This window comes from Lepidochelys kempii, chromosome 1 (genome assembly GCF_965140285.1).
Source record: "Lepidochelys kempii isolate rLepKem1 chromosome 1, rLepKem1.hap1, whole genome shotgun sequence".
Classification (NCBI taxonomy): Eukaryota; Metazoa; Chordata; order Testudines; family Cheloniidae; genus Lepidochelys; species Lepidochelys kempii.
The window spans coordinates 252,935,417-252,963,311 of record NC_136380.1 but is presented as its reverse complement, the minus strand read 5'-3'; the positions used below and the strand labels follow the sequence as shown (position 1 = coordinate 252,963,311).

Sequence of the window (27,895 nt, the reverse complement as noted above, 5' to 3'; positions counted from 1 at the left end):
TGTAAGGAGGGACTATGCTGCAATGGTAGCCCAGGAGGAATTCTTTCTAGGGTTTCCAGGAAGTGCACACTGCAGCTCTGCCACCCCTGAAATGGATGCAGTGTGTGCTCTCCTCACGTCTGGGCTCACCTGCTGGCCCGCGCACAGACTCTACCCCCGGGCCTGCCCCCTTTGTGGAAAAAAGCATCCTGTGATAGCTCAGTGGAGCAGGATAAGGGGAGAAAAGCACAAAGAGCTTTGACCCCAGCCCTTGTGCCCCCTGCACAGGGTCCATTAACAATCTGATACTATAAAAAAACTAAGAAACTCTTTGCAGCATTAAAAAGCCAAACAAAATTCAATAGTAAGTGCAAGAGTAAAATGGAGGGCCTGATTCTCATTTACTCTAAGGCCCCACCTGAGAACTTCAGACTAATGTTTGTGTAACTTCTAGTGCTGTAAGGGAAAAAAAGCAACTGTTGCTTACGTAAGAAAGTGTGGTAGGTGTAAACCCTTAAAGTACTCGCCATGCAGATCTAAGAACTGCACTTCAAGACGAAGGTCTTTGTTGATTTAAGTAAGAATTTGCTCTCCATATCACAAAGCAGAAACTTTCTGCTGATTGACATTGGCGTGCACCAGCAAGAGAACCTTTACACAAGAATGAATTTGATTGAAAAATTAGCTGTCATTACTACTCTAACAATCTGGAAGAGACAACTTAAAAACAAATGCCTCGTTTTAACAATGATGTGCCAGTTGCTTTACTCCTATCACCTAGACCCTCAGCAATATGAGTTACATTAGTTTACAGTTCAACAGACTCAGGTTCAGTGGGCCAAATTCAAAGGTAATGTGCATAAGGCTCTTTTGCAGGGTGATGAGTAGGGATAAATCATAAGACTAGATCTTTGCCCCAACAATTTCTCTTTGTGATCTTGCAGAGGGCAGCTATGCTGGCTTTATGCAAGTGGCTTCTGCCACCCCTCAACCCCATTGCAAGAGATGTATCAGGGCTGGCTTGGGTGACCCTGCACTGATCCCTGGCCAAAGGACCATTGTAGCCCAAATTACCATAAAAATTAAAGCAGTCCTGTGGATAGTCTGTGTCAGGGGATTACCCAACCCCTGGCCCTGCTGAGATCAGAGGAAACATGAAGGTGGTTTAGAGCCACGTTTGCCTTCACAGCCAGGGTTCAATCGTTGGCTGTGCCAAAGTGAGCAAGTTGGTCAGTCAAAGATAATCTAAATGGGTATAATGTACACACAAGGGACTTTCTATGCCTCTCACTGAGATCAGTGTAAGCCAGGAATGACCCATTGAAGACAGAGGAGTTACATTACTGTAATGTCGTAAGTGAGATCAGAAGCAAGCCCTATAGGTATGGATGAAGGTGTATGTTACATGAACTTACAGTCTCACTAGCCTCACCTCTCAATTTAGCTACTTGTGTTTAATGTGTTTGAGAAGCATCGTACGTATAAAAGCAACTTCACTACAATCTCACCTTCTCTCATAGGGGCTAAAACATTAAATAAAAGCAGTATAGGATGAAAGAAGCATCACTATCATTTTCAGATACCATCATGCATATCCCAGCCATAGCTATAGCAGAATGAAACATAACAGCAGTGAATCCCATTTGGTACAGTCGCTAGATCAATCTCACACTTGGTAAGGCAACTCACATCTTTTCATGTATTTATATCTGCTCTTGTATTTTCCACTCCATGCATCTGATGAAGTGGGTTCTAGACAACAAAAGCTTATGCCCAAATAAATTTGTTAGTCTCTAAGGTGCCATAAGGACTCCTCATTGTTCTTCCATTTGGTACTGTAGTTTTAACAGGTCAGGCAGAGGTTACTCTCAATAGTTGTTCTGAGGAGGCAGGTGAGGAAACGTTTCACCTGTTTTACAAGAATATCTATGCTCTCCATGAGGAAGAGACGCAAAAAAATTTTTATCTTCAGACTACAAGGAAGAACTGCAGTCTCATTGTTTGCAGATACAGCCAACGAGGAAGTAGTCACAGGAAATATTAAGAAAGACTGTGGTGCTCACAGACTGTGAGTATATTTATTAGCATACAAGAAACTCAACTGCAAAAGAGCCTTACCTGTCTTGTCTAGTTCAAGTGAACAATAGGGAACGCTCATGGATTTGAACAGTTCCTTCACCTGCATAAAGCACAGTGTATAAATATTGACATTAACACAAAGCACTGAACACCGAAATTTTCCGTTCTTCCCTCTACTAGGCCACCCATTTATCCTCCTATCTGCTATCTACATTTAGCCCATAAGAATCCTCCCACTGAGAGGCGTGTAGATGAATGGCTAGGGAAGAACCTCAGAGGTCATAGGTTCTCCTCCTCGCTCTGCCACTGCCTCACTGTGTCCTTGCGCAAGTCACTTAGCCAGTCTCTGGGAAACACTGGGCCTTACTCCCAATGGTGAGCAGTCACTGTCTTGCACAAGAAATTCCAATGAGTTCTCTTAGGGGCCAGAGGCCAGTGGTATAAGTTAGAGCAGCCTTGAAACTGCTCTAATTCAACCAGCGGCTTAGACCTAGTGATGAGCTGCCAAAATCTTAACAACTGGTTCCCTCCTCACCCCACGAGGGGGTCGTTGCCCACCCCCGCCCCCCGGGACTCCTGCCCCATCCAACCCCCAGCGTTCCTTGACGCCTCCCCCAGGATCCCTGCCCCATCCCCCTGACTGCCCCCAGAACCAGGCAGGAGGGTCTTGTGGGCCACCGTAGTGGGTGCCCACCCCACCCCTAAGAGCCAGAGGGACCTGCAGGGGGCCAGGTTGGGAGTCCCGGCAGTGCTTACCTGGAGCAGCTCCCAGGAAGCATCCAGCAGGTCCCTCTGGCTCCTAGGGGCGGGGGAGCGTAGCTGGGTAGGGAGCAGGGGGAGCGGCCGCTCCCCCGACTGATCACATCAAAAGTGGCACCTTAGGCGCCGACTCCATGGGTGCTCTGGGGCTGGAGCACCCATGGGGAAAATTTGGTGGGTGCAGAGCACCCACTGGCAGCTCCCCGCCCTGAGCCCAGCCCCAGCTCACCTCCACTCTGCCTCCGCCCCTGAACGCGCCGCCCCGTTCTGCTTCTCCATTCCCCCCACCCCCGGCATCCCGCAAATCAGCTGTTCGGCGGGAAGCCAGGGAGGGCTGAGAAGCAGGCGGCGGCTTCCCGCTCAGGCCAAGGGGGGCAGAGGTGAGCTGGGGCGGGGAGTGGTTCCCCTGCGCCCTCTCCCCCCCCCATCCCCCAGTTACCTGCTGTGACATGGGTGGCCCTCCTCACGCCCCCCTGCCCCAGCTCACCTCTGCCTCCCTGGGCCTGAGTGCGAAGCCGCCACCTGCTTCTCAGCCCGCCCCAGCTTCCCATCCGAACAGCTGATTCGCAGGAAGCCTGGGGGGGCGGCGAAGCAGAGCTGGGTGGTGCGTTCAGGTGAGGAGGTGGAGGTGGAGTGCAGGTGAGCTGAGGGCAGGGAGCTGCTCGTGGGTGCTCTGCACCCACCAAGTTTTCCCCTTGGGTGCTCCAGGGCTGGAACACCCACGGAATCGGTGCCTAAGGCGCCATTTTTGGCTGGTTAAATTTAGAAACCTTTTTAGAGCTGGTTGTCCCTCGCGGAACAACCGGTTCTAAAAGGGCTTCTAAATTTAACAACCGGTTCTAGCGAACTGGTGCGAACCAGCTCCAGCTCACCACTGCTTAGACCACTGTAAACTGGCCCACGGGATCAAGGAGCTGGAACTGGCTATCCAAAGCCCTTCCTCCATTACACTCACCTCCCTAAGCCAAGCAGAATTCAGATGCAGGGTCAAATCTACCCTTCAGTTTTTGTTGTTATCAATTTAATTTTGACAAGCCCTCTAAAATCCATTAAAAAGGAGTTATGTTAGCCTCATAACTGGTAAATCAGGAGTGAGGTAGATTGTTATGCCATATTAGAATTTAGCTGGGCAAGGAATTCATTAATTCTGATGCCTTAAAAATAGAGGTGAACACCAAAGTTCAAAATGTCTTATATTTTCCTCCATTTTTGCCACTCTGTCCTTATAATCAATGCCCTGAGAAAATCAGACACTCACACTATCTTATCTATCCATTACAAGTTTTATTTTACTACTGACACAAGAACTAGAATGATTTAATCTTAGTTGTGCTGTGGTCATTCTGCTCTGCGGCTTTTAAAGTCTTAGGGCCCAATCTTGCTTCCATCCAAAGTTAAGCTTGACTTGAGTGAGAGCAAGATGTCGGATGATTTGAGCTAGAATTCAGTTAAAAATACTTTACATTAACAGCAGGGCTTCTGGTTTTAAGTTTTAACTGATAATACCAATAAAACACTACCAACTTAAAAAAAATGAAATCGGTGCTTATTAAATAAACACTGGAAAAACTCTGGAAATGGTTACTTGTATTTAAGGGCTTGTCTACATGGAGCAGTAATGCACACTACGGCGGTGATTTCTAATGCACTCTAATGTGTTGTGCATTAATTGGTTCGTGTAAACCCTTAGATTCCATAGTGTGCTTTAATGTAGTGCTCTTTGAAACAGTACTACATTGAAGTGCAGTAGGGAACATTATGAAGTGCTATTTATTACAGTAGATACAAAGAGAAAGCCCCTTAGTGCCCTGATTTTTGGACATCTACATAAAATTGCTAAATTCAAAATAAATAATGAATCAAAAATTGCTAAAAATAAATCCTGCAAAACAGAAGCCCTAATAACAGGAACAATGGGGCTGTGCTCTAACATAGATCCCTCTGCTAATGTATAAAATCTTATTCCAATTGCCCATCGTTTTTAAAAATGATGTATTAACTTGAAATAAAACTTCTGTTCCCCTTTGAGAAAATGTAAATTATTTTTAAATTACATCCATTAGAGTACAAATGTACAATTAATGTGTAGAGGCATATGCAGGTAGTTACATAATAAGTGGGAAAATATCTTTATGTAGATGTGAATTTCCTTCGGGGAACTTCTCAACCTGAATAAGAGTTAAACACGTTATCCATAACGGAAAGAAAAAGTGGTTATCTTTTAACAGAAAGATCATGCTTATTTAATCAAACCCAATGAATACGTGAAAAAGGCAGAAATTACTCTTCACAGTTCTGTTTCTCCGAAAGGACAAACTAGATAAATTAATAATTTTTCAAGAAATCTCTAAATAGCAGAGCAAGGGTATTACAGAAGCAAGGTAACTCAAAAATTGGCATTGACAAAGGGATGATAAATTCTGCACCAGAATTAATAAGAAATCTCTTCTAGGTCATCTATCTGAGAGCCTGACCCAAAGCCTTGAAGTCAATAGGAAAACTCTAATTTAGGATCAGGCCCTGAATGAATGGGCTGGGATGAAGAGCCAAAATTTAGCCCTTGCAACTTAATTTCCAGGTGGAGAACATCCGGAAACAGAACATTCTATGGCCCTCACTCAGCAAAGCACTTCAGCATATGCTTAGGGTTCAGCACGTGCTTAAAATATGTCCCACTGAAGTAAACATATGTTAGGTACATGCTTAAGTACTTTTCTGGATTGAGGCCTGTGAGCTGGAAGGTGAGGACCAGATATTTGTCAGGGACAGTGGGATGGGTGCCAGATGTAGGAACAGTCTGCAGCTAGGATGAGAGACCAGACATACACTTTTTAGGGGGGAAAATAGAAAGACGGTTCTGGCCATGGCTGGACTAGGAAAAGTAGAGGAGACAGCAACCAAGACCTTGATCCTGAAAATGACTTCACATGGACAGACTCCTGTGCCCACGTGGAGCCATGCTGAAGTCAATGGGATCTGGCAACTCAATTACGTTAGTGAAATGAAGGACACTGAACTTGTAAGATATGACAAATCCTGTATATCTCTGCATGAAAATTAACACATTACCTTAGCAGAGAGACTGCATGCTGTGTTACTGAAGATCATAACAGTGTTTTTATCTATGTAGGCCTGTATTTTAAACTGCAGGTCTGTATCTTTATTTTTGCAGGAAGCTGTAATGGCTTGTCCATTGTTTGCATTCTGAGCTGCATGGTGATAATCTTCAGCTGCTATAAGAAATTAAAACAAAGTGGAGTAACCAAAAACCAGACTGTAAAATGGTTTATGACAAAGATGACATGCTGAGAACAGGTTCAGATGAAATTAAAATATTAATAATTTATTTCAAAGGGTTTTTTAAAACAATTCCCTAATTTTAGTCACCTGGTTCCATTGTTCTTTCTCTGTCCCCGCTCACACACCAGCAGGCAAAGTCTAAGGGTATGATTATACTTGGAGTTGGGGGGTTGATTCCCAGCTCACATAGACATACTTGTGCTAGCTCGCATCAAGCTAGTGTGCTAAAAATAGCCGTGTAGCCGCAGTAGCAAGTGGCAGCGTGGGGTAGCTGCCCTGAGTACCAACCCACCTAAACCCCATGAACACATACTTAGCATGACTAGCCTGTGCTGCCACTCACCGCTGCCCATGCTACCGCAGCTACTGTTTTTAGTGTGCTGCCTCAAAGAGAGCTAGCATGAGTATGTCTACACGAGCTGGGGGGACTCACCCCCCCCCCAACTCCAAGTGTAGACGCAGCGTAAGAGCATGAAATGCTGAACTCACGGAAGCCGATGGCAAAACTCCCACTGACTTAAATGAGGCCAGGATTTCATTGCATGACATTTTATGAAAACGCCTTACCATTCACATTTTTTGGCCTAGAAATCATAACTGAGGCAAGCTTTCAGGATTTGGCTCTGTTCCTGCAATCGGATCCATGCAGGAAGATCCCTTCATCCTTGTACAACCTAATTACTGGGGTCCACCTATTCAGATCTCATTTCAGAATTGGAGCCTTCAGCATCATCAGCTGAGCATCAGTGTTCCAAGAGAGGCTCAAACCTTTATCATATTCTTTTCCCACGTGACTGTGGCACGTTTTCAGTAAAGCATATGGGGATTTAGTCATGAGGCTCTAATTAATATTAATGGAGATGTTTTACATGAGGGTAAATAGATTATGTGCTAATCTTAGATGTTTCCAGAGCATTCACAATATAAATTACATAAGCCTAGTATAGAACAAGGTTGAAGCAATTAATTCAATAGCTCCTAAACTTTAATAATACCCCTCTTAATGACAGAATTTACTACTAATTATTTACTAATACTGATTTACTCCAGTATCTGAACATTTCCATCTCCCATTTTATTTTAAAGTAAATAAAACCAGTTAAAATAAACAAACATAAAACTACTGTAGCTTTGTAGTATAACAAATGTCAATAATAGGTCTCATAAAAAGCTTTATATGACACATTTAGTTATAACTTATAAGAACCATCCTATAGGACCAACAATAATTCTTAGCAGTTAGGCTCTGATTAATCAATTTCAGTAGCAGTTAGGAGCCTAAATACCCTTGTGGATCTGGGACATTGTATGAAAATAGTTTAAAAATAGACTAACATTAACTAATTATACCATTTTTCCTGTCTCTCCATTACCTCCCTAATATTTTTTATTTTTCCTTGTCATGTCATGTTTGAATTTAGAACAAAAATCCCACAAACTAAATGGGATTACTTGGCTGTGTAAGAACTGCATAAATGAGTAAGGGTTTCCAGGATCAGGTCCTGAAATTGTGAACTCCTCATGGTTAGAACTGTATTTTTTAGTTATTTGTAAAGCACCACACCCATGTACAATGTAATAGAAAACAGACTAACATAGCTGCTACTGTATACATCATATGGATACAAATAATAGTTAAAATATAAATATATTTCACATTTAATAAAATTCAAACCATTATATAATCTAACATTTCATAATCTTCTGGACATATCCATATCAATTACTGAACAGTGGAATATCATTTTAACATGACTAATAAGATGCAGCATACTGTAAGTGGCATAAACACACTATGTGACTAGTCTCTATAAAGTCTCTATTGTCACTTGTTTGAGATGACCTGCATATCTGGGCTTCCTGCCTTGATGCTCATAGTTATTGTGGTCAACACAAATCTGGGGCAACCACAATAATAACAACTAGCTCTTATGGCAGACATTTAATGGATTAAAAACTGGCTAACTAAGAGCTTTCAAAATGTAAACGAGGAATCATCATCAAGCCGGTAGTTCCTCCCAGCAGTGGGGATCCCCAGGGGTGACAGCAGAGCCCCACATAAAATGGAGGGCTTCACTAGTTCCCTGGGTAAATGTTTAACCGTGTAACTGACAGAATTTTAATTGGTTACATGGTTACTGTTTTTTACAGGTTATTTACATCCCTAATGTAAATATCTAGGGCCAAAAAATGTAGGCCATACTTACTACTTCCCAGATTAGTCATCCATCCTGTGACTCTGAAAAAAGATTTGGGGGCTACGTTAGATAATCAACTGAACATAAGATCTCAGTGTGACGCTGTAGCCAAAAGAGCTAATGCAATCTTGGAATGCAGAAATGAGAATCTTGAGTAGGAGTTGAGAGGTTACTGGTGCAACTGCTGCTTGAATACTGTGTCCAGTTCTGGTGCCCACAGTTCAAAAAGGAGGTTGATAAATTAGGAAGGGCTCAGGGAAGAGCCATGAGAATAATTAAATAATTAGACAACATGCCTTGTAGTGATAGACTCAAAGAGCTCAGTCTATTTAGCTCAACGAAAAGAAGGTTAAGGGGTGAATTGATTACAGTCTATAAGTATTTACCTGAGGAACTATATTTAATAAAGAGCTCTTCAAACTAGCAGAGAAATAAATATATAACACAACCCAATGGCTTGAAGTTGAAGCTAGACAAATTCAGCCTGGAAATAAGGTGTAAATTTTTTAAAAGTGAGAGTAATTAACCACTAGACCAAAGGGATGTGGTGAATTCTCCATCACTGACAATTTTAAAATCAAGATTGGATGTTTTTCTAAAAGATCTGCTCTAGGAACTATTTTGGAGAAGTTCTGTGGCCAGACTAAATTATCACAATGGTCCCTTCTGGCCTTGAAATCTATGGATCTGTTACCCCCTTAACTCTTTTGCAGACCTTTATCTACCCTTAGTCATCCTGTTCCCTCTGCCCCCATTCTTAACTGCTATCTTGGTCCTATCAAGAAAAATCCTGCAAAATTTATAATCTCTAAATACACTGTTTAGTGGCAATCTCTTGTGAACAGAGATTTTTCTCATCATGGTGAAAATATAAATAGGCTTAAAGATTGGTGAACTGGTTCTGGTTCATAGGCACCGAGATGGTCAAGATGGTGTGCGTGAGGGTGAGGTGTGAGAGGGGAAGAGGAGGGTCAGGCTTGGGTGGGGGGAGAAAGGGTATTCCCTCCACGGCTCTGGGAAGGAACTGTTTTGGTTGGTTGGCCCGCTCCCACCACCTCACAGACACACGCATGCACACCCTTCTCATAGAATCATAGAAATGTAGGGCTGGAAGGGACCTCAAGAGGTCATCTAGTCCAGTCCCCTGCACTGTAGCAGGGCCAAGTAAACCTAGATCATCTCTGACTGGTGTTTGTCCAACCTGTTCTTAGAAACCTACAGTGATGGGGATTCCACAACCTCCCTGGGAAGCCTGTTCCAGAGCTGAACTACCTTTATAGTTAGAAAAAAACTTTCTAATATCTGACCTAAATCTCCCTTGCTGCAGATTAAGCCAATTACTTCTCCTACCTTCAGTGGACATGGAGAACAATTGATCACTTTCCTCTTTATAACAAGCCCTTAACATATTTGAAGACTCTTATCAGGTCCCCCCTCTGTCTTCTTTTCTCAAAACTAAGCTTCCCCAGGTTTTTTTTTAAACCTTTCTTCATAGGTCAGCTTTTCTAAACCTTATATAATTTTTGATGCTCTTCTCTGGATTCTCTCCAATTTGCCCCCATCTTTCTTAAAGTGTGGTGCCCAGACTTGGACACAGTACTCCAGATAAGACCTCACCAGTGCCAAGTAAAACGGGACAATTACTTCTACGTTTTCCACGACACTCCTGTTAATACCCCCCAGAATATTAGCCTTTTTTGCAGTCCTTCTGGCACCCATGAGTGGTGGTGCCCACCTTATAACTTTTAGCCTAGTGGTTAGAACACTTGCCTAGGCTGTGGAAGAACCTTGTTCAAATCCTTTCTCCCTTTCAGGCAGGGGAGGGAACTGAACCTGGGTCTCCCACATCCCAAGCAAGTACTCCTGCCACTGGGCTAAAAGTTATAAGGTGGACACCACCATTGGCCAGATTTTAAATGGGACCCAATCTAATAAGCAGCCCCTCAGCACACTTATAAGATCAGGCCCTGCATGCAAGATAGGTGCCTATCTTCCCCGTTTGACAATCCTTCTGTGGCTTAGGCAGGAGACAGGCGTCCAGATGCCTAGAGGGAGGCAGCAGCGTGCTTGTTCAGAGGCAGAAATTTAAGTACCAAGGGAACTTGTACCCTGAAAATATTGGTGTCAAATTAGTTTAGACGCCTACAGAGTTCAATAGTTTTGTGGATCACTAAAGAGCCTAAAACTGGGACTTAGGCATCTAAAAACTTTTTGTGAATCTAGCACCAAGTGCTTAGGAATTCGGTATCATCCTCCTCATTTTACAGGTGGGGAAACCAAGGCACAGAGGATTGAAAGCTGGGATAGAATCCTGAGTCCTAGTCCACTGCTCTAACAAACACCACTGCCTGATGCACACCAGTAAAACTATTCCTTTCTGAACCGTCTCTATCTATTATTTACTATCAGGTCTGCATTTTAGTGACACAGAACATCACAAGCAAACACAGGGAAGTACTTTGCATTAAAGGAAGAGTACCATCAACCAAGTATCAAAAGTGAACGTGGTGGTCAAAGGAAACCAAGCTTTCCTAAGCAGCGTCCCAGCATCTCTGAAAGTGTTTTGAGGCTAAGTGTAGAATGAGTGGGCAGTAGGAGAAAATCCAGATCCTAGAGATTTGCGGTCTGGAAGCTCTCAGGTGTTAGCAGCATGACAAAGGTAGACCTGACAGTTCTAGAAGGGTGGTATATTATAACTTTACTAAATTCAAGACATGACACTATTCAAAATAAAACAAAGTGAATAAAATCCTTTCATTCAATACTGTACACATGATGCAGAAATATCAGTGAATTTCTATAGCATGTATTTCACCTTCATTTAGTTTGTACTAAAACACAAAAGTAAGCTTTAAAATAGCTCAAATATCTCATTCAGCAATTTGAACTGTAAACAGCTTGTTCATTTCTATTAGAAGGAGAGCATTATAGTAATGCTCCATTAATGAGCACCTCTTTTCTTGTGCTTATCTTTAAAAGGATAAATATGTGGTTGAAGGCAGGTATATCAGTCTTAGAATGTTTAAAGACCTTTTAATATGACCTGGAAAAGGTTACCTCAGGTTAATTATAAACACCTGAGTCTAATTAAGGACAGCCTGTGACCTTTAGAAACCTCTTCCAGATAGAGTGAGGGAGAGAGGAGAGGAGCAGGCAGCAAAAGGGCTGTGTGCAGTGAGGGGGAGGGAAGGTTTTTCCAAATAAAGAGCTGTTTTTCTCAATAAGAGAAATGTGTTTATTTCTGTTTTGGGAGCGGGCCTTGGTTCCTAGCATAGCTGGGCACAGAGTGGGTTAGAGGGTGGCTGGCAATTGACAGCCAGCATATGAAGAGGCATACTCCAGTGAGAGGTAGGAAATGGACTTGTTTGTTTAAGGAAGCTCTTGGACCAAACCTAGGGCCTCCTCTAATAAACCAACATGAAGAACTAAACTTCTAGAGTAGGACTGATTTACCTCACACGCGCCCAATGCAACTGGGAGAAACGCTGCGCCCTGACATGATGAAAGAGGTGTATTGTCACACATGGTATTAGGGATGGGATTTGGCACAGCTGACTTTTCCCAGGGAGAGAGAAACCATTTTGGAGAATGGAGGAAGTGGTGAGGGTGTGAACACAGTAGGAGACAGTCAACTGCTGATAAACCAGGCAACACAAGACCAAGTCACTCTATGCAAAGTAGTGAGACAACTAAAAGCCCTGACTCAGATGGGAGGTGGCCACAAGAGAACTTAATCCCTGAAGGCTAACAGTTATCTACAAAAAATGACAACAGAAGCATGACATCAAGGCATATCTCCTCACATTTGAAAGAACAGCCCTATAGGAGGCCTGGCTCTGAGACCAGTGGGCCAGTATCCTCACTTCTGGTTCCTTTCCCATATTGGGAGACCCAGAAGGCATACTATGACATGCCAACAGAAACTGCTAAAGACTACTTCCAGACAACTACAGCCATTGGGGCCCAGAGATTCCACTAGTGGAGATACCCAGAGACAAAGCACCAGATCACAACTGTTCAACCTGATCCATCTGAGACAGGAGTGACTGCCTTCTGGGACCAACAGCCTGGAAAAAGATCATGGAACTCTTGGTTTTGGACAGATTCCTGAGAAGACTACCATGAGACCTCTGAGGGTAGGCTGGCCAAAACGACCCTTCCTCTTATGATGATTTAGTCACCCTCATAGCGGGGCACTTAATGGCCAGAAAGCTTTCTCAGATGACCAAAGACGTGCCAGATGACTAAGCCAGTCTCAGTCCTAAAGGCCCAGACCTCAGAAAGTTTGGGTAGGACTATGTTGGGGAGGAGGGATGCTGAAAGAGAGCTGAGGCCAAAAAGGGCCTTTGGGAACCAGGGAGAGAAGGCAATGGGATAAGACCTAATAGCTCAAAGAATGAGGGAATACCCTGGACTGTGTACAGATGTTATGCTTGTTTTGTTCAGTCTTGTTAAAGTTCCTCAAGAATTTAGGTTATTTCACATTTGTTTTTGGGTGTCTTAAGTTGGGCTCCCAAAATCACTGGCCACTTTCAAAAATGTTGATCTTTGTTTCCCCTTTTGTTCTGGTGGGTCTCTCTCACAGCAACCTGGGAGATATTTTTCTTTTTCTAATAAAGGAATATGATTGTGAAACCACAAAAACTGTCAAGAGACATCAGGGCAGGTGCAGGATCTTATGCTATTTTTAACTTATTTATTTTCAAACTGACGAAATGTCCATTTGATGGTGTTATGCTTGTGGGGAACTAGGGGATATAGCAAAACACACAGGAATAAAAAAAATGCATATTGAATGAGCATTAGGCTGGCAAGGAAATGTACTGGCAGTTCATATACTAAGGGATAAGTCCTGCTCTCAGTTACTACTGAGGTCACTAAGGGTATGCCTACACTACAAGTGCTGCAGCTGTGTTGCTGCAGCTATGCAACCGTAGCACAGTAGTGTAGACAGTTGGTACAGCAATGGAAGGGATTCTTCTGTTGTAGAAAATCTGCCCCCTCGAGAGGCAGTAACCAGGTCAACCTAGTGGTGTCTCCACTGGGGCTTAGATTGGCTCAATTATGTCTCTCAGGGGTGTCGATTTTTCACACCCTTGAGTGACATAGCCAAATCAACCTAAATTTTAGGTGCAGACTAGGCCTAAGATTGCACTGATGTAAGCGAGGACAAAATTGAACCCAGGGTCTGCAAGCTCGCATCCGTCAACAGTAATGCTATATGAACACAGCTATGAAGCATTGTTATACTTTAAAAGTCCACACGCACAATAATATGGCAGAAACGTTTACAGGAAACAGCACAAAGAGAAATAAAATGAGTTTGGGCCTAATTTGTCACTGCATTACTCCAGTTTCACGCTGATGTAATTTCATTGATTTCAGTACAGTTACACTGGCATTAATGTAGAGTAACACAGCAGTGATTTGGGCCCCTTCTCTTCATACCATGAAGTTGTGTTGGATTTTGGGGCTCTGCCAGCTATTATTAGTAAAAGAAAATGTGCAAAAGTGATTTTTAATAGTAACAATATTTTACAAGTCTACCCACGAAGGGCCTGATACTAAACTCACTCCAAGATTCCAGTTAGAATCTTTCCATACGTGCCAGTGACAAGGAATTGCGTCTCAAGAGCCCAACCCTCAACTCCTACTGAAGTCATCGGAAGTGTAAGGCACTCGGCACCTCACAAATTTTGACCCAGATGTGGAGTTGGGGGAGATGAGGACATGGAGCTGGGGGAGGGGAGGGGAGATTCTATGGACTATATAGTATGTGATCATGTATAAAGCTAAGATTTAATCATGGGTATATTTAGTAAAATTCATGGACAGGTCATGGGCAATAAACAAAACTTCACAGCCCTGTGACCTGTCCATAACCTGTACTATATACCCTTGACTAAATCTTGGGTGCTCTGGGGGGGGTTCCAGGAGCAAAGCTGCTGCTCTGGAGGGGCGGCTCCTCTCTGCGTTGTATTTCTGGGGAAGCTGTATATAAAACAGATGTAAAGTGGTTTACATTATCTTACAGAACTACAAAAGTGTTTTAGCCCTGACAATTCTTCAAGTATCATATATACAAAAATGCTCTATGGCAACAACAAAACAAAAAACAACCAACCCGTATCCAAATTTGAGGGAGTGAGGGCTGTGTATTAAAAACTTTCCATAATCCAAAAATACGTAATGTTTTAAAAGTTTCCTTCAGCCTTGAATGCCCTATTAAAATATTACATATTTTAAATGGCTTTTGGTTTACTCTAGATACTTAGTTTTTTGTTTGTTTGTTTTTTTAATCTCAGCCATTCAGCATTTCAAACCCTTTACATTTTTAAATCACTTTTTACAGTTTTTTAGTGAATGTATTCTTCATGCTAAGTGCCAAGCTGAAAGCACTGGAGATGGAAGTCCTGACCTTGATTTATCCATAGAACAAATACAAAACGGACAGCTGAAGTGCAAGCTTCTTCACACTGTACTGCTAGTTGCCTTAGTCCTAACCTGGACTGGAGGGACTATCTCTATGGGTGAGAGGACAATTCAGTCTTCATGTCACTTCAAAATTTGCCCTCTCTGCTGTGAATGCTACCAGGGTGCCATTTATGGTGATAAGAACTTCTGTGATATGGACACCTACTCAAGGAATCTTGCACTCAGTGACTAGTGCTACCATGCTGGTAAATACTAATCACTAGATTTTGATGTCCTTATTCATTGGCATTCTACTCCCTGACTAGCCCCATTCATTTAAGTTAGTTTATTAATGGAGTAAAGTACTACTGAACATCATCATCATTATTATTAATTACTTGTATTATCAAAGTACCTAGAAGTCCCACTCATGGACCAGGTCCCTATTGTGCCAGGTGCTGTACAAACACAGAACAAAATGACAGGTTATCAGAATCTGGCCATAAATAGATAGGAACTGAATCAACCACATCATCTTTGTTTCACATAAACCAGGTCAAGATTTTGATAAGTATAAGCAATCACAGAAAACAATTCAATTTCTCAAGTTGAATTTTAGAAACATATTATTACTGAAGCCTTGTCTGCAGTCACACATTTACTTCATTAAACAGGTCTACCTTTCCGAAATTACATACACAGATACCTAAAAAGTCCCAGTATAAGAAGTCCTGAGTCAGGGTTAGAAGAGGGAATTGAAGCAGAAAGATAGCTACAGAGCTCTCAATTTTATGTTGCCCCACACACACACACACAATTTTTAGCTTCAGTTTCTGAGACTTATGAATTCTTTTACCAGAAAATCTAAGTGTTTCATTGTCAGTTTATGGACCAGAGCTATGGCTTAATTGGCATTTGTCAAGTACTTTGAGTAAAGGGCTGCCAGTACTGTGTATTTTTAGGCAGATATGTAGAAAGATGGTCTATACAGTTATCTATTTCGCTGCAGAGACTCACACCTGATCTACGTAGGAGGCCCACATTTTCAAGAGCAACTAGTGATTTGGGGTGCTTTTATTTTGGGGCACCTAGCTTAGTTCGGGCACCTTAAACGGGCTTGATTTTCATGGGGCAGGCACTTGGCACCTTCTCCAAATCTGGCCCCAATCTATGAAGTTGGGCACCCCAAATCACTAGCCAGTGGCAGGGCTGCACATCTTGGCCGATACCCACGCAGAGGAAAAATCGCAGGCTCCCACTGCGGAAGCCCCCGCGCTTGGCAAGGCAGGCCCCCGGCAGGGAGAGACGCGAGGAGGTGGGGAGGCGCTGGGGAGCGGCCGCCACCTGGCACGGGCAGAGCGAACTTTCTGCTGCTGCGGGAGCCGAGCCCCGCTCCCTGCTCCCACCTTCCTGCCCGGCTGCCGCCTAGTCCCCGCGCGAGGGGCGGGCTGCCTACCTGCTCGCTGGGGCTGCTCCCGGCGGGGGCTACTGGGGCGGGCAGCCTCTTCGGCCGGCAGCACCGCTTTGCCCTTCCTCACCGAGCTCCCCATGGCGCGGGACTGAGCGCATCCTCCTCCAGCGGCTCCCAGGGAGGGGCCGCGCAGCGCCCTCTGCCAGGCCAGCACCAGATAAGGACGCAAGGGAGGCCCGGGCTGCAGGCAACGGAGCTGCGCCCTCCTCTCCTGCGAGGTGAAGCTCCGCTTGCACTAGCGATAGGAACGGGTTTGCAGGGCGTGGGGCGACCCCTGCCGGCGGACGCGCCTCAGGTACTGAGTGCTGCGGACGGTGCCAGACTGCCTCTTGTGTGGGGGGGTGGAGGGTGAGAAAACCTGGATTTGTGCTGGAAATGGCCCAACCTGATGATCACTTTAGATAAGCTGTTACCAGCAGGACAGTGGGGTGGGAGGAGGTATTGTTTCATATTCTCTGTGTGTATATAAAGTCTGCTGCAGTTTCCACACGGTATGCATCCGATGAAGTGAGCTGTAGCTCACGAAAACTCATGCTCAAATAAATTGGTTAGTCTCTAAGGTGCCACAAGTACTCCTTTTCTTTTTGCAAAGACAGACTAACACGGCTGTTACTCTGAAATCTGGCTCCCAAGTGATTCTTTTTTACCCTAGGCTGTTTAACAAACTGAGCTGCCCCTGGAGGGAGAAATGTGGAGGGGGAATCACAGCAGCTGTTTAGTGAATTGGCCTGTGCCCCAATCCCCAGTCTTGAGGAGCTGATGAGGGGCAGCTCCCTTGTGACTTTATTAATTAATGATTAATTAATGTCTTAGCCAGTGGCTGAACAAGAAGTAGGCCTGAGTGGACTTCTGGGCTCTAAAGTTTTACATTGTTTTGGTTTTGAGTGCAGTCATGTGACAAAAAAAATCCATTTGTAAGTTGTGCTTTCACCATCAAGAGATTGCACTACAGTGCTTGTATGAGGTGAATTGAAAAATACTATGTCTTTTGTTTATCATTTTTACAGTGCAAATATTTGTAATCAAAAATAATATCAAGTGAGCCTAGTACACTTTGTATTCTGTGTTGTAATTTAAATCAATATATTTGAAAATGTAGAAAAACATCAAAAATATTTCAATTGGTATTCTGTTGTTTAACAATGTGATTAAAACTGTGATTAATTGTTATTATTTTTTGAGTTAATTGCATGATTTAACTATGATTAATCTACAGCCCTAACTTTTAGTCAAGCATACCTCAAACTACTGTACATAGCATAGACACTACAGATGAGGTGTCTTAGAAGTAAAAGATATTACTCAATTTCCTTGGAAGACCTATGCAGTTAAAATAAGGCATTGAGTAAAGGTGGGGGGGATTTTCTTCAATATAAAGATATGCAGAAACTACTACTAAAACTGGAGCTTTAGCAGGTCAGCTCAAGAAGCATATTGCAAACTGACATGGAATTAGAACAGAGCACATGGCAAAACATATTTTAAAAGTTAAATATCCCTACTTTTTTTTTTTAATTTTTTTTTTATTTTGGAACCATGCTCAAAGGGACACTACAAAGAGGTGAAGTGAAAAATTAAAAATATGACCTGTCCTTATTGTAATCCTACTTGCAAGCATCCACCCATATGGGAATGCAATGTGGCCTAGTGGATAGAACAGTGGAGTGGAATCAGGTGACCTGGTTCTATTCCCTGCTCTGTTGCTGGCCTGAGGGCTGACCTTGGACAAATCATTTCACCTATCAGTGCCTCAGTTTCCCATGTGTGAAGCGGAGATGATACTTGCCTCCTTTGTAAAATGCTTTAAGATCTACAGGTGAAAAGCACTACATGAGAGCTAGATATAATTATTATATTTATCTTTTTCATTTCTGATTTCAAAAATATTAAAAAGGGGTAAAAGAGGACAACTTTAACTATAAGTAAATCACAGACAGTAGCACGTGTCCGCATATGCTGTCTAGCTTTTGGAAACATTTGAATTTAAAAAAAAACCAAGGATGGACTTTGAAAGTAAAGATTCTACATATGGGACAATTTTCAGCATGTCTTTTTTTTCCAAAAACAATAATTTCCAACTTAGAACGTATTCAAGAAAGAAACATTTGACTTTGTATGTGTCTCACTGAAATTCAGTGGCCTTAGCTATGGAGGAAGTCAGACTAGATGATGATAATGGGTTTCTTCTGGTCTTAAATTATGAGCTACTACAGTTCTGCTTAGAGGCCCCAACCAAAATTGAGATACCCTTATGATAGATGTTGAAGGTACACATGAGAGAGCCAGAATTTACAGTGTAAAGAGACAAGGCAAAAGATGGGAGAGAAAGTCTATGAATCTATAAAAGTAAAACAACAGCATACATGTGATGTGGTTTTCTTACTGTTTCGTTGAAATTGTGCATTTCCTTTCTCTTTGTATGGAAATATATGATTGGCCAAACCAGCTCAGACAATAAGTCCATCAAAGCTGGTATCCTATTCTTGCTTATGGCCAATACCTGATGTTTTAAAAAAAAATTCTTGTCTTTGTGAATAAATCATCTCTTCCATTATGCAGGTTGATTATATGCTGGGGGAGGGGAGAATGAAAAGAAGGATACATGCTGAGAGGAAGAATGACCTTGTGGTTAAAGCATTAGACTGAGATTCAGGAGATCTAGGTTCATTCTGTAGCTTGGTCATAGACTTTAAGTGATCATGGGAAAATCATTCTTGTTATCCATATCTCAGTTCCCCAGCTGTAAAATGGAGATAATTATCCTTCTTTTTTCCCCACCTTTATACCTGTCTTGTCTACTTAGATTGTAACCTCTCTGGGGCAGGGACACTCTCTTGCTATGTGTTTGTACAGCACCTAGCACAATGAGACCCTGATCTAGGGTGACCAGATAGCAAATGTGAAAAATCGGGACGGGGGTGGGGTGTAATCGGAACCTATGTAAAAAAAAAGCCCCAAATATCGGGACTGTCCCTATAAAATCGGGACATCTGGTCACCCTACTCTGATCTCACTTGGGGCTTCTATGCACTACCATAATACAAATAACAAACAACACGAGGGATCTCTATAGAAAGGAAACCCGTTTCTCTACTCTCACAGTGGTGGTGGAATAGCCTCCATGCTCAAGGGGTATAACCTCCCAGAAACCCGTTCTGTTTGCACGGATGACTTGTGCCAGTCCCATTACAAATGCTGTACAGTGCTCCCATCCTACAATCCAATCTCCACCATTAATTGGAGTTTCAAGTACCAAAAAATTACACTTGAATTTCTGAAACATTTTTGTTGACTAAGGCCATGATCCATGCAAAGATATGCATATAAATAACGTCACATTTGAGTAGTCCCATTGAACTCATCAGTATTCACATGCATAAAGATATTCACGTGCATAGGCATTTGCAGGATTGGGACCTAAATCTGGTATGTAAGTATACCGACCTCTATCTAATTTAAAACCCCAAGGGGTAAAGCCATTTCATTTTGTACAAAGTGGATAAACCAACAGGCAAAATATTTTTACCAAAGCCATATTTTTTAAATGGAAACCTCTGGCCCACCCTGTTAAATGTCTTCTAAGGCAAAAGAATAATAATTTGGAGTTAAGATAATTAAATCTATAAATGCATAAACTGCTATCTTCATTTAATTAAGATGACTTTATTACAGTGCACTTATAAATGAAGCAGTGCTCCTGATCTAGCAATGAGAATGATCACCGAGATTTTGCAGTTAATATCTGCATTCACTCATCTATATAGCAATAATTATTATAATAGAGGGTAATAACTAGAACAGTCATTCAGGGACTACGGTTTCAGACTTAGAGATATAAAATCATTCTCAGGATAGGCTGTGGGAAGTCATTCTACTCCACCAAGCCCCACAAAGTCTTCAAAGGGATACCATCAAATGGACATTTTGTCAGTTTGAAAATAAACAAGGTAAAAGTAGCATAAAATACTGCACCTGCCCTGGTATCTCTTGACAATTTTTGTGGTTTCACAATCACATTCCTTTATTAGAAAAAGAAAAATATCTCCTAGGTTGCTGTGAGAAAGACCCACAGGAACAAAAGGGGAAACAAAGATCAACATTTTTGAAAGTGGCCAATGATTTTGGGAGCCCAACTTAAGACACCCAAAAACAGAGGTGCCCAAAATCAATGAAAATGTGGCTGCATCTGACTGTAAAGGGGGGACGGTGAAAGGGAACTATACACTGTCTAGTACACAAAATAAGAAAACTGAAAATATATTTTCCTAATGTCTTTCAGTTATATTTATTGTAGATGTTACATGCCACAAGAGTAGGTAAGTAAATTTAAACAAAAGTTCCTGCTACTACTGAATAGAGCCCTGTCAGTACAGCCAAATAAGCTACTGGTCATCTTCAACTTCTCCCTCTCCCCACACATCCATGGGTTGTCCAAATCTGCTGCTTCTTCCTACACAATATTCCTAAAACAGCTTTTCCCCTCTCCCCTCCTCTGTCCGAACTTCTAAAACATTTTTTGGGACCACCCTATCTCCCCTTTTGACTATCGTAGCCCCCTCCCTAGCCTTCCTGACTTCACATTGCTCCCCTGTCCCCTCTAGTCCATACAAAATGCAGCTTCCAAGGTCATGTTCTTTATGGTTTTGATCATCTCATGCCCCCAGTTTGAATCCTGTCACTCTCTTCCCGTCTCTATCACAGCAAATTCATTGTGGTCAACTCCAAGGCGCTACATAACTCTGCTCCTCCCTACTTATCTATCCTTGACTCTTGTCTTGCTGCCCTGTCATTCTCTCTATTCTGCCAGTTAGGCCAGTCTCATCACCTTGTTTGTCTGTTTTTCCCACAAGTGTCTCAATGCTTTTTCACACCTACACATCAGATACTTCTGAGCTGGTGCCCAAAGCCACTGTACTCTCCTCATTTAAATCCCTCCAGAAAAAAACTATTTTTTCTGTGATACCTATAATAAAGCAGACTAAAGGCACCTACTTACCTATTTAAGTCGATCTTTGCATGAATGAACTGCTCATTTTCATGAAGGTAAGGGGCCAAATGTTGAGACGATGCACGCGAACATTGGAATTTAAGAACACTGGAATTGTGGGATAAAAATGAGAGAGCTGAATTGTGGAGGGAGAGTGAGGGGAAGAAAATGTGGTGTGTGAAACTTATTTTTTTTTAAACTACAATCATGTAACTAATAATCTATGTGACTACCACCATCTTGATCCCTTTGACTGTATGTTGTATCTGTTTCTCCCAGCCTTTGCTCATCTTTGCCTAAACTGTACACTCTTCAGGAAAGGGACTGGTTTCTTTCTCTGTGTCTGGAAAATGTCTAGCACATTATGAGCTCTACTTCAATCTGCATAATAAATAATAATTGATCCTGTCTCTTTTTTAAATAATAAAATAAGCACAGGAGAACATTGCATGGGTATTATAAAAGTCAAAGGAGAACCAGTTGGATCCTGAAGCTTTTCCTGGACACAGACTCCAATTTAAGGCCCTGATCCAAACCTTGCTTATTGAAGTCAATGGAAAACTAGAAGTCTTTTCATTGACTTAAATATGCTTTGGAGTCATCCTTAATTTTTATCAGTGTGAAAAACTTGTCCAGATGTTGAGGACTGCTGTGCAACAACAAGCAATCTCTTATTTTGAACATCAGATAGCATTCTGCAGAAAAGGGAGAAGAATCAGAGGCTCCATGAAGTCCACTAGGATCTTCATTATTGCTAACCACTTTTACATGGAAGGCACTCATATTACAGTGATAGGCAGCAGTATAAAACCATTATATATATTGTTCTCTTTTTTTCTGTGATGCCACAGCACTCTCAAAGGAGCAGGACAGGAGGTTGTATCCTTCAGAATTTCTGTAAAGCAAAAAGAAAGGTTGCAAATGCATCATACTGGTTGGTATTTTGGGCTATTACATTACACAGATTGCACGAGCATCATGAAAACAAAGGAGGGAGATGGAGGAGGGGGAATAAATTCAGTAACGTGTAGTAAGTCTATGAAGTGTCCTAATCACTAATAAAAAACTCAGCTTCTATAAAGGTGAAATATAAGAAGGCATTTCACTCTATGTTGAAATCTTGGTGAAGGTATTTTCAAGTAATTTTACCCAGTGTATGATCGCTGCTGAAGGACCCTAATAAAAGAGTTGTAATCATCTAAGCTATATGGCCCAGATCCACAAAGTATTTAGGCTCCCAACTTTCACTGATTGCAGTGGAAATGAGGAGCCTAAATACCTTTGTGGCTCTGAGCCCACCTCAATGCTATCTCAATGTTTTTTAAGATGATTGACTCCCAAACCAGTGACTGAGCTAGTGGGATCATTAAAATAATATTAGAATCCTTTTTCCCACCAAGTATCTCATTAAGAACGTAAGAATGGCCATCCTGGATCAGACCAATGGTTCATCTAGCCCAGTAGCCTGTCTTCTGACAGTGGCTAGTGTCAGATGCTTCAGAGGAAATTAATAGAACAGGCAGTCGAGCAATCAACCCCTTGTTGTCTAGTCCCAGCTTCTGACAAAGGTTTAGGGCAGTGCTTAATTTGTGCCAGGGCTGAGGCCTGGCACCTCGAGGCTTGACAGTTCATAGCCCCGGCACCTCTGGGCTTGCTGCATCATTTATGAGTGTAAAATAATTGCTTGAGCCCTGGCATCTCTTTCATTACAAATTCAGCACTGGTTTAGGGACACCCAGAGCATAGGGTTGCATCTCTGACCATCTCAGCTAATATCCACTGATAGACCTATCGTTCATTAAATTAACTAATTCTTTTTTTATACAGTTATACTTCTGGCCTTCAGAACATCCCCTGGCAATGAGTTCTACAGGTTGAGTGTTCAGGGGTGAAAGTAACTTAAAGGACTTACTGGTACGCTGGAGCCCTGAGTGAGGGTGTTACCTCAATCGGAAGAGGCATGGCCTCAACCGGAAGAGGCAGGGCCTTTAAAGATTTAAAGGCCCAGGGGCTCCGGCTGCGGCTGGGAGCCCTGGGGCCTTTAAATCACCCCCGAGCTCCTAGCTGCAGAGGTGGCTGGGAGCCCCGGGGCTCAAGGGCAATTTAAAGGGCCCGGGGCTTCAGCCACCGCTGTTGGATCATATTAAAGAAGTTCTGTATTAAAATCAAAAATGAGTTTGATTCCCCATAGTTTAAATTCCAGGGTATTACTAATTAAGAGGTCTCTTGGTTTTTGGTACTGTTTCTCTCCCTCTATGTGTGAAACCTGCAAGCTGCTAATTGTGTTAGTACATTCTAAGACAGAGTCTGTTCTCAAAGCAATTCTTTGTAATAACAACTTCTCACACAGAGAGAGACTCAAAGCAATACTCTGAAACAGCACCCAGAGACTCCCCGCCCTTTTGTTGTATTCATCTTGCTTTGTGAATAGCACAGTGAGGGACCCTGGGAGTATATGACTGGGAATGCAGACTTGGAATTGTGTGGGGTGTGATTATCTTTGGGAGATCATACTGTATTGTAGGCCAGAGAGTATATGTAATTCCATGCGGGCAGGTGATTACAACTCCTCCAGAAACTAAGAACAGTGATGGGGGGGGGGGGTTAGGCAGACTCACTCAGGTTGTAACACCTCCAGAGAGCTCCCACCACCTGGAGAGACTTGCATATACTAGTTCAAACTGGGACCAACAGACAAAGGACTTTTGGATAAACAGCTTGAGTTTAAACTGGCTCAGGACCTTCTTGCTGATCAGCACAGGCACAAGACCTTCTGCCCAAAGAGGGCCCCAATACTTCCTGGAAAAGGTTGGAAGGATTTTGGCCTGCTGAGACCACCAATCAGCCTTATGGGATCTCTAGTAAGCTTGTAGCATGTATATAAGAACTTTTATTGTTTTCTCTGTAATGCTTTCACCTTAAGAATAAATGTACTTGTTTATAAAGTGTAGTCATAATTTATAACTGTTGGCAATTATGCTGTTCATAAGCCTTCAAAGAGAAAGCAAAGTGTAGATGCTGGCCTGGTTAGGTAGTCTGACTGTGCTAGGGATATCACAGTGTAGGTGGGGAACTGTGCAGCCTGGAAAAACCCAGCTTGGGAGGAGAGAGAGAGTGTGTCTGTCTCTCTACCCAAGAGAGGTGACAGCTGAGGAGCCAGGAACCTAGGGTGAGTTCCCTTACTGGACCATGTGGGGGCAGAGGAAATACAGGTGCTGTGGCCCTGAAGTATGATAGAGGGCACAGAGAAAATGACAGTGGTGGTGGGAAGGTAATGTTATATTCCTATTTGCTGTTGGCATCCCGAGGGGGGATGCGAGCCTTCTCCAAGTGCAGAGCTCTAGCTCTGGGCCTGCTGTGGTGGCAAAGTGGTGCCTGGCAGCCAGCTGCAAATGCTCTCCAGATCAATACTGCTATCCAGAGCCCAGTGACGGCTAGCGAGTATGTGAATAAGAGTGGTGATTTGAAATTATGGTGGGCACTGAGAAAAGAGCAGGCTTTATTGAGGATGGATGAGGGCTCTGTTTAGATACCTGGTCCCTATTGCCATCTCCATGGGGCAGAGTTAAGGTGGTGTGGAAGGAATTGCTGTAACTGTGCTTCCCTGGCTTTCTAATATTTGTGTTTTTACTTGATTGAGTGCACTTCCTGGTTCTTGATGGCTTCTGGGTTTTTTTTTTTTTTTGGCTGCCCACTTCCATGTGATGGAAGGGGACAGCCCCACTCAATTCTCACGAGAGTTCTGAATGGTCAAGAAGTGCAGGACTGGGTCCATGACACTTGTTACAGCCACATCTGTAAGTGGCAATTCTTTCCTCACAGTTTAAGTGGCTTAGTTAGGTCACCTGCTTTGGAAACTGCTCAATTCAAATTCTTTGGGTTCAGTTCCAAATTAGCTGCCCTTAACCTTACCTTTGCAAATGGTCAGTGGTACCAGTCCTTGTTCAATATCCGAGTGTCACCCAGGTATAACAAGCAGGCTCAGAGAGACATGTCAAATCCTTCAAAAGTCACAAAGGTTTGGCATAACTTTTAAATCCTTTCAGTCATTGCCTTGCTGTAAAAGCAGCTATCTCCCTGTCATATCAATCCACTTCCAGCTATTCATATTCCAGCATGGAAAATTAAACTGAGCTTGTTACATCTAAGTGAACTGTTGATTAATCACAGTTAATCCCACAATTAACTAAAAAAAAAATTAATCGCAATTACAAAAAATTAACTGCAATTAATCGCACTGTTAAACAATAGAATAACACTTGAAAGTTATTAAATATTTTTTGGATGTTTTTTCTACATAGAATACAAAGTGCACAGTGCTCACTTTATATTTTTGATTATACTGTTAAATGATAGTATTTTGCAATTCACCTCATACAAGTACTGTAGTGCAATCTCTTTATGGTGAAAGTGCAACTTACAAATGTAGATTTATTTTATTTGTTACATGACTGCACTCAAACAAAACAATGTAAAACTTTAGAGCCTTCAAGTCCCCTCAGTCCTACTTCTTGGTCAGCCAATCGCTCAGACAAACACATGTATTTGTTCTATCGGCGGTAATTGCCATTTTTTTAATCACTTGTCAGCCCAATCTTGAGATATAAAAATATATTCAGCACCTGCTGATATTATGAAGACAGCTAGAGCCAGTTATAAAAAATAACATAACGCTTCTAAAAAGTCAACCCGAAAGGTGCTGCTAGAGGAAGAATCTGCAGCCAGTTTGTTGTCAGTATCAAGATAATGGGCCTGTTTTGTTTTGATTCCCCTCCTGCCATGCATGCCCCCCACCTTCCCTTACACCAGTTTTACTTCAGTGTGACTCCACTGACTTCACTGGAGTCACGATATCATAAAATCCATGCCATCAAGGGGACAATCAAGCACCATGTGTTTTCAGATGCATTCCTTTTGTTTCTTAACACTACCCCACGTGGGTTCTGAGGCATGGTATGGAAGAAGAGTTGCAAAGGGGAAGCCTTCTAGAGAGCTTTTCCTACCAGTCCTTTAAAGTTCAGAATAGGGAACTGTCAGCCGAACCCTAAATATCTGATATTAAACTTCACTGCTGCCACAGGATGAGAGGTGGTCTTTAGCGAGTATCTGGGACCCAACTAGGGTTGCCAACTTTCTAATCGCACAAACACCCTTGCCCTGCCCCTTCTCCAAGGCCCTGCTCACTCAGCCCCCCCACCACATCCCCCAGGCAGGGGGTTGGGGTGCAGGATGGGGTGTGGGCTCTGGGGTGGGGCTGAGGGGTTTGTAGGATGGGGGGGCCTCCGGGCTGGGGCAGCGGGTTGCGGTCCAGGGGCAAGGGGTTGCAATCCGGGCTCAGGGTTGTAGAAGGGGGTTGGGGTGTGGGAGGGGGTGTAGGCCCAGCTGGGTGGCGCTTACCTTGGACAGCTTCTGGAAACGACTGGCATGTTTGGCTCCTACGCACAGTGTTGGTCAGGTAGCTCTACACACTGCCCCTGCCTGCAGGCACTGCCCCTGCAGCTCCCATTACCCATGGTTCCCAGTCAATGGGAGCTGTGGAGTCGGTGCCCAGGGCAGGGGCAGTGTGCAGAGATCTCCTGGCTGCCCCTGCATCTAGGACTCCTGTACAATCCGGGAGGGTTGGCAACCCTAGACCCAACCCATTTAAAAACTTTAAACCCATGCCTTAAGCTGCATCCAGAAGTGAATAGGTGGCCAACAGAGATACTTGAGCACACTAGTGTGGTGTGCTCATAATGGTCTATGCCACTCAGAACATGGGTTTCTGCATTATGTGCTAGCAGAAGCTTCTAGTTGGCTTTCAAAAGGAAGATAATCTACACCAATGCACTTTGCTTAGAGATATCATAAAGGGGTCCCAAAGGCATAGGGTTGCCAGGCATCCTGTTGTCGACTGGAATGCCCAGTCAAAAAGGGACCCTGGTGGCTACGGTCACCATAGCTGACTGGGCTGCTAAAAGACTGGTTGGCTACAGGGAGGCAGGCAGGCTCCAGTGGTTTTCAAACTTCAGGTCGTGACCCAGTACTGGGTCACGGAATGTAAGGCACTGGGTCGCGGCGGCTCTGGTCAGCACCACCGACCGGGCCGTTAAAAGTCCCATTGGCGGTGCTGCCTGGCTAAGGCAGGCTAGTCCCGACCTGTTCTGACACCGCGCTGTGCCCCAGAAGCAGCCAGCAGCAGGTCCGGCTCCTAGCTGGGGGGGGGGGAGCCCACAGGGCTCTGTGCGCTGTCCCCGTTCTGAGCACTGTGGTGCTCTGCACACACATTGGCCAGTTGCCAGTCAATGGGAGCTGGGGATGGCAGTGCCTGCAGGTGAGAGCCACGCAAGCCGGTTGTGAGCCTCCGCCTAGGAGCCGGACCTGCTGCTGGCCGCTTCCAGGGTGCTGCGTGGTCCACTGTGCCAGGACAGGCAGGAAGCCTGCCTCTGCACCTGGCTGTGCCGCTCGCCGGGAGCTGCCGGAGGTAAGCCCACACCCCAACCCCGCACTCCAATTCCCTGCCCCAGGCCTGACCCCCCCCGCACCCTTCATCGCAGGCCCCACTCCAGAGCTTGCACCCCGTGCGCAGAGCCCTGATCCCCTCTTGCACCCCAACCCCCTGTCCCAGCTCAGAGCCCCTCTCACACTCTGAACCCCTCCATTCCTGGCCCCACCCCTCATCCCCAGCTCTGTTGGATCATGGGCATCAACAAATTTTCTTCAACTGGA

At 43.6% G+C, this 27,895-nt stretch overlaps 2 protein-coding genes across 8 annotated transcripts in view; one reads left to right on the top strand and one right to left on the bottom strand.

Moving 5' to 3' along the window:
• TXNRD1 (thioredoxin reductase 1) overlaps window positions 1-16,435 on the bottom strand; it is a 49,042-nt gene extending 32,607 nt beyond the window's left edge. Inside the window, exons 1-4 of one of the 6 annotated variants that reach the window (XM_073323925.2) lie at window positions 16,186-16,273; window positions 15,145-15,187; window positions 5,887-6,050; window positions 2,098-2,158 (exon numbers count right to left, since the gene is read on the bottom strand). In XM_073323925.2, the coding sequence (XP_073180026.2) occupies window positions 2,098-2,158; window positions 5,887-5,925 (100 nt within the window). In that variant the 5' untranslated portion in view covers window positions 5,926-6,050; window positions 15,145-15,187; window positions 16,186-16,273. Of the gene's footprint in view, window positions 1-2,097; window positions 2,159-5,886; window positions 6,051-15,144; window positions 15,188-16,185 lie in introns of all 6 variants that reach the window. The other 5 variants (XM_073323953.2, XM_073323914.2, XM_073323942.2 and 2 more) reach the window with 5 other exon arrangements.
• The window catches only part of NFYB (nuclear transcription factor Y subunit beta), a 43,381-nt gene continuing 31,746 nt past the window's right edge, over window positions 16,261-27,895 (top strand). Inside the window, exon 1 of one of the 2 annotated variants that reach the window (XM_073324084.2) lies at window positions 16,261-16,495. The gene's annotated coding sequence lies outside the window, so the exon portion shown is untranslated. The remainder of the gene's footprint in view (window positions 16,496-27,895) is intronic. The other variant, XM_073324068.2, reaches the window with a different exon arrangement.